The following is a 7,318-nucleotide window of genomic DNA, read 5'->3' as shown; positions in this document are numbered from 1 at the left end:
ACTCTTTCTTTTAACTTACCTTCGGATGTTTAGTCATGTTTATTTTGTGCTGAAACCGGTATTAATGTGGAGGAGATGATCAGTTCACGTGCGCCTCGCTCTGCCGCTTTTATTGAACTGAGGCGCACCGAGCTATAGCGATCTGTCACTCCACATTAAACAGCGCCAAAACGGCATTTATTGTTTGAATACTGTAATACAATGGACAGAATTGAAATCTGAGACTTTGTCTCATATTAAAAGTACCAAAGCATTAATGTGGAGGAGATGATCAGTTCACGTGCACTACGCGCTGCCGCGTCTGTTAAACTGAGGCGCTACAGCGATGTGTCACTCCAGATTAAACAGCGCCAAAACGGCATTTATTGTTTGAATACTGCAATACAATGGACAGAATTTGAAATCTGAGACTTTGTTTCATATTAAAAGTACCAAAGCACAATGCTTATTGCGATATATTGGATGAGAAGTGCCCTTCAACGTTCCGTCCATTAACTGAAAACAGGCTAGACTAATCGATTCTTGGGATTTAAGAATCGATATCATTCCGTAAAAATGATAATCGATTAATATTGAGATATCGATATTTTTTACCCAGCCCTATCAATTAGCATGTCATAGTAACAAGAAAATAGGCTTCTGACCACAGGTCAAGAGCTGTAGTTCCAACCACACAAACTGCGAACCACATTGGTGGTTTCGGGAAACACTGTCTCGAATGTTGGTAACGACAGAACTTGTGACCATAGTTGGCTAACAAAGCTTTTGGGAAACACACCCCAGGTTAGTTAAATTAGTATATTTTCGTTGGATGTCTTGATCCATTTGCTTTTTCAGGTCAACTATTGTTATGGTGGAGTTACAGAACAGAATATAGTCAGTTAAAGCTAGCTGAGCAACATTACATCCAGCTTAATTTGCATATTTGAAGGTAACTATCACCTTGAGTACTATAGAACGCATTTGAGTATTATAGAATGTATTTCTTCAAAGTTCCTATTTAGCACTGTAAATAACTTCCAGACACTCATGGTAAAATTGTTCAGTACCTTCTCAAGTCCCACATCCTGACCGTGTTGCCTGATGCAGCATAAAGGAATGTTCCAGAAGGATTGAGGGCGATCTGATTGATCTGATTTTCCCCTGGAGGAATGGCAACAGAACAGCTCCCACACGTATCACCTTGAGACACCTGTCCAGAAGAACTGAAGGAGACAGAGGGCTAAAATGAGCAACCATAGGTAAAATATTTATAAGCATCAGGGAACACTGGCTTTCAATAAATTAAACAGTACCAGAATGACTCACGTGAGGGTGCGGATGCATTTGGCGGAGTCACGGATGTCCCATACTTTGACATAAGCAGTAGAGACCGTGAAGACCAGGCTGGAACAGTATCGAACTGACACTACACTGCTGGGATGATCTCCAAGAGACATGATCTCCTGACCCGTTACTAGGTTCCACACCTTACATGTGCGATCTGAGATAAAAAAGAGGGATGGATGGGGATAGAACACAATGTTTATCATTCTTGTACTGGCAATGCATTATGGGTAACAACCTAAATACAGAAGCACAAATTCCCTACATCTATAATTGGTTATATTGTATAAAACAAATGCAGTATGGTTAAATTAAATATAAATTCTGCTAGCGCATTGCTAGTTTGCATTGTGCCAACAGCTGAAATGCTCAGCCAGCACACTCTTTTTACTGTAGTTAGTGTACAGAGTTCTATAGAAATTATGTTCACTATGGTTTGAATGTTTTAATAAACCCTCCAACCTAACCCCCTTATTTACTGTTGCTAGAAGCAATGGATTGAATGTATTACCTGAATTTTTAATTAGCTAATAACAATTTGAACTCAAATCAGTCACACCCATGTATTCACTTATCTGTTAATCAACCGTGTAATATATGGTATAATATATAGATTGTCATTATCGCATAATAAACGTCCGGCTGACTGTGCATGAGGTGACATTTAGTAAAGTGTTAATTATATATTTTTGGGAATTTTACTGTAGTAAAGACCTGTAACTCTTTACATAAAATCCATAAAGTTCACTGACCCTTTGAGCCGGTGAAGAGCAGATCATCTGTCGAGTCCACACACAGCAGGGGTTTAGTATGACCCTTGGCCACGTGCACACACTGCAGTCTGGCTGCTTGACTGGAGCGGGCCGCCTGAGCTGGGCTTGTCACACCTCTGGACCAAAAAACACATGATACAGATGCATTAAACACTCAATCAAATCAGACTAGTATAATACACTGGCTCCGTTTCAAACCATAGTAAGCTGCCTAGCTAAAGAGCAATTTAAGCCATAATAGGTTGTTCTAAAGGTGTGGTCGCAATTACCATTGTTCTGTGAATTTTTGCCAGCAAAATCCATTCATTTCAGAATCCAAGGTATTGGAAATTTCGTGTGAGGGCGAAAGATTTTCCCACGCAGATTTCGCAACAGGTTCAACGGTGGTTGAACACAGTGGTCAACCAAGCCATTTTCTGTTGGCCACTGTGGTGAAATCCACATTACCAACTTAAATTCATAGCGAAATCTGTGTGGGGAAATCTTTTGCCCTCACAAGAAACCATTGACTGTGTGGATTTCTATAGAATTGACTGGATTCCTTTAAAATTCAAACATTTCGATGGGGCAAAGTCCAGTCATTACAATAGGAATTGACACAATAGTACACTGTTGCAAATGGACAATGGACCTTTTTTGTAAATTTTGACAATTTTGCTAATGTGACCAGACCTTAAAAGGTTGGTTGCAACTTGCAATATGATGCTGCTTTTTAAGATACCTACTTCTAACCAAATTCTACAGCAGAAGTGTTTAAAAGGATAGTTCACCCAAAAATTCTGTCATCATTTACTCACTCTCATGTCGTTCCAAACCTGTATGAGTTTCTTTCTTCCGCTGAACACAAAAGAAGATATTTTGAAGAATGTTGGTAACCAAACAGTTGACGGTAGCCATTGACTTCCATCATATTTCTTTTTCCATTCTATGGAAGTCAATGGCTACAGTAAACTGTTTGGTTACCAACATTCTAGAAATACTCTAAATTATTATTTTGTGCTCAACACAAGAAAAAAAAAACGTTTACAGGTTTGGAACATCTTGAGGGTGAGTAAATTATCCTATCCCTTTAATCCCTATTCCTTTAATGAACTATCCCTTTAAGACATGTTGTATGTGGAGGGAAAATAAATGATTGGAGAAATTGCAAATAATTTCTTTACAATAAATAGGCTGTTTGAGTGGTTGCCAGGGTCCTGCTAATTCTATAGTTATTCATTATTACAGTACTATTAATGCTTGCCTTAGTAAACTTTGTTCTTGTTCACTGAATGAAAGTATAGATGTTCACTTTAGTAATACAAGACATTTAGAACATCTGTAAACAAATTTAGCAAAGATGTTTGGAAGGAGGATGCTTATGTGTAACAGGCTATTTCTTACGGTTTGTCCAGGGTTTTGGTTCTTTCTGTAGGATTCTGGCTCCTGTCCTGAGCTCTTCTGCGGGTGAGAGGCGAGCGGTCCAGAGACCTCTTTTCTGTAGCCGTGGGAGATCTGGCACTGGAGCTACGCAATAGACAAAAGCCAGTGTGACTTAAAAACCTCACATCAGACGTGAATGTAATGTTTATTAGAATGTGTCGACATGTTTATGAGTTTAGAATAAAGGGATGGCTGCTTGAATTAAATGATTTTTCAAAAAAGATTGTAAAAATAAATGTTTACATAATACTTGGATTATGCTTCTGCTTGCCAAACACTTACACAGCATTTGTCTTGGATGCTAAGCTAGAGGTGAAGGCCACTGAGTCTCTGTCTCCTAAGTAGGGAACGGGTGCAGGTTCTTTATTTTCTTCTGGACTCTCCACTACAGGAAGCAGAGGGGCAGAGAAATCCTCTGGAGGGGCGTCAGGGTCACCAGTGTTGGCGTACAGCAGCTCCATCTAGCTAAAGTAGCTAAAGAGCAATTTAAGCCATAATAGGTTGTTCTAAAGGTGTGGTCGCAATTACCATAATTTTTGCCATTTTTGCCAGCAAAATCCATTCATTTCAGAATCCAAGGTATTGGAAATTTCGTGTGAGGGCGAAAGATTTTCCCACGCAGATTTCGCAACAGGTTCAACGGTGGTTGAACACAGTGGTCAACCAAGCCATTTTCTGTTGGCCACTGTGGTGAAATCCACATTACCAACTTAAATTCATAGCGAAATCTGTGTGGGGAAATCTTTTGCCCTCACAAGAAACCATTGACTGTGTGGATTTCTATAGAATTGACTGGATTCCTTTAAAATTCAAACATTTCGATGGGGCAAAGTCCAGTCATTACAATAGGAATTGACACAATAGTACACTGTTGCAAATGGACAATGGACCTTTTTTGTAAATTTTGACAATTTTGCTAATGTGACCAGACCTTAAAAGGTTGGTTGCAACTTGCAATATGATGCTGCTTTTTAAGATACCTACTTCTAACCAAATTCTACAGCAGAAGTGTTTAAAAGGATAGTTCACCCAAAAATTCTGTCATCATTTACTCACTCTCATGTCGTTCCAAACCTGTATGAGTTTCTTTCTTCCGCTGAACACAAAAGAAGATATTTTGAAGAATGTTGGTAACCAAACAGTTGACGGTAGCCATTGACTTCCATCATATTTCTTTTTCCATTCTATGGAAGTCAATGGCTACAGTAAACTGTTTGGTTACCAACATTCTAGAAATACTCTAAATTATTATTTTGTGCTCAACACAAGAAAAAAAAAACGTTTACAGGTTTGGAACATCTTGAGGGTGAGTAAATTATCCTATCCCTTTAATCCCTATTCCTTTAATGAACTATCCCTTTAAGACATGTTGTATGTGGAGGGAAAATAAATGATTGGAGAAATTGCAAATAATTTCTTTACAATAAATAGGCTGTTTGAGTGGTTGCCAGGGTCCTGCTAATTCTATAGTTATTCATTATTACAGTACTATTAATGCTTGCCTTAGTAAACTTTGTTCTTGTTCACTGAATGAAAGTATAGATGTTCACTTTAGTAATACAAGACATTTAGAACATCTGTAAACAAATTTAGCAAAGATGTTTGGAAGGAGGATGCTTATGTGTAACAGGCTATTTCTTACGGTTTGTCCAGGGTTTTGGTTCTTTCTGTAGGATTCTGGCTCCTGTCCTGAGCTCTTCTGCGGGTGAGAGGCGAGCGGTCCAGAGACCTCTTTTCTGTAGCCGTGGGAGATCTGGCACTGGAGCTATGCATTAGACAAAAGCCAGTGCCACTTAAAAACATCCCATCAGACGTGACTGTAATGTTTATTAGAATGTGTCGACAAGCTTATGAGCAGTTTAGAATAAAGGACTTTTTTCAAAAGTTATTGTGAAAATAATACATGTTTATATAATACATGGATTTTGCTTGTTTTTAACCAACATACATATCTGTTCACCAAACACTTACACAGCATTTGACTTGGATGCTAAGCTAGAGCTGAAGGCCACTGAGTCTCTGTCCCCTAAGTAGGGAACGGGTGCCGGTTCTTTATGTCCTTCTGGACTCTCCACTACAGGAAGCAGAGGGGCAGAGAAATCCTCTGGAGGGGCGTCGGGGTCACCAGAGTTTGCGTACAGCAGCTCCATTTGGGTGGTGGTTCTTCTGCGAGCCTAAGTGTATTATAAACTCAAATAATGAATTTGTACATCAGGGACTATTTCTGTCACGCTTTTGTCTTATGATCTAGTATTCAGCTTAGTTTATGCTCCCGACCCATTCTCTTTTTCTCCTCAATGAAGATAATTAGGGCTTCTGTTACTGTTATTATTGTTGTATGATAAACTATTATTCTGTGTTTATAATTACCAATTAGCTAAACCATAATTACGTGGATAACATAGTAGGAAGTAAATAAGACAAAACCAGAACCAAACTACTTGTCACAATAGGTTTTAATGACAATGCAATTTATTTTATTTATTATTAAATATATTTTTAATATATAAGCAAATAAACAAGAAAATAAATGTGTAGAATTACTACTGTTCTACCTTATTCCTGGCTTTGGTTTCTCCGCAAAGTTTCATGAGATCCGAAGCCAAACAACTGTAAGAGACACAGAAACAGCAAAACTGTAAGTTCCTGTAAGATGCTGATATTGAATGAAAATGCACACTGGAGCCAAATAACAGTTTGCTGATGGAAATGTTATATAGTGCTTCCAAAAAGCGCACAACAAACAATTTTAGAAGTAGATTAAATTAGATTTACCAAAAGACTCAACTGAATCAAGTTAGCGTGTTTTATAGATGAAATGACATCAAGCCAGAGACCAAATGCATTAACATTGTCATGTACATTACCATGCCAATCCCGCCGAGAGTTGTCATGACAGAATTCAGTTTAAAGAGTTTTATTGGCCTGACTGTAGTGCTTTACCTTTTTTCTGTGGCCGGACTCTGTGCTGATTCATCGCTGCTGCTTTCATCACCATTTTCTGAGCAAACACACACACACTTCAGCATCAGAAACACTTGTGCTCCCTCATTTTAGCTTTGTCAGTATGATATCAGTGACCATTATTATTCAAGCGACATGCATCATAGTGTTGTTATCACAATCCTGAATTCAACAGAACTAGAGGAGAGGAGATATGGTCAGTCTACAGCCAGGTAAAGTCTACAGTATTAGGGTTGCAAACATATTTTTTAAGGATGTGTGGTCACTAAGTCAGACACAGAGAAAGGAAACTACTAAATGAATATGTAGTTCAGCTGTATGTTTTACCACCTGAAAAGTGACTTTAATTAATGAAAATTATTTATTTCTTTTTACTAACTAGATTTAAAACATGACAAAAATGCTTAAAGAAAGAATGACTACTACTGATAAAAAACAAATCTTGTAACAGTAATTAAATGATCTCATATTTAATCATTTCATTTATATGTACCACTAAACATACTCAAGCATTATACATGTAAAATGTGCTTGATAAAGTAATATCTAATTTTGACACAAATTAATTACTGACTTTGTTTTGAACTGATTTATTGAAACAGACTGTTCAAAAGAACTGATTTGTGAGAACATATCAGACTTCCCATATCTACCTGCATTTTTGCTAATGCAGTTTAAATCTCTTAAAAGTACTATTAAATATTCTTATAAACATGCTATTAAAAATATCATAAGGAATAGTCAAGACACTAATACATGTAAAATTGTGTTAATATCCTTGCAGTATTCACAATGTTGGTTAATTATATATCAGCAAAAAAAAAAAAAAAATA

At 37.5% G+C, this 7,318-nt stretch overlaps 1 protein-coding gene across 1 annotated transcript in view; it reads right to left on the bottom strand.

The window, feature by feature from the left end:
* Positions 1-7,318, bottom strand: part of LOC107730293 (kinesin-like protein KIF21A) — a 27,211-nt gene that overhangs the window by 5,346 nt on the left and 14,547 nt on the right. Inside the window, exons 18-25 of the mRNA XM_016541084.1 lie at positions 6,465-6,522; positions 6,077-6,131; positions 5,672-5,695; positions 3,804-3,982; positions 3,483-3,605; positions 2,079-2,215; positions 1,309-1,483; positions 1,050-1,205 (exon numbers count right to left, since the gene is read on the bottom strand). Of these exons, the coding sequence (XP_016396570.1) occupies positions 1,050-1,205; positions 1,309-1,483; positions 2,079-2,215; positions 3,483-3,605; positions 3,804-3,982; positions 5,672-5,695; positions 6,077-6,131; positions 6,465-6,522 (907 nt within the window). The remainder of the gene's footprint in view (positions 1-1,049; positions 1,206-1,308; positions 1,484-2,078; positions 2,216-3,482; positions 3,606-3,803; positions 3,983-5,671; positions 5,696-6,076; positions 6,132-6,464; positions 6,523-7,318) is intronic.

The sequence above is a fragment of the Sinocyclocheilus rhinocerous genome, unplaced genomic scaffold (genome assembly GCF_001515625.1).
Source record: "Sinocyclocheilus rhinocerous isolate Xijiao unplaced genomic scaffold, SAMN03320098_v1.1 scaffold2413, whole genome shotgun sequence".
NCBI classification, from domain to species: domain Eukaryota; kingdom Metazoa; phylum Chordata; class Actinopteri; order Cypriniformes; family Cyprinidae; genus Sinocyclocheilus; species Sinocyclocheilus rhinocerous.
Note: the sequence above shows the minus strand (reverse complement) of the source record. Positions and strands in the feature narration are given on the sequence as shown.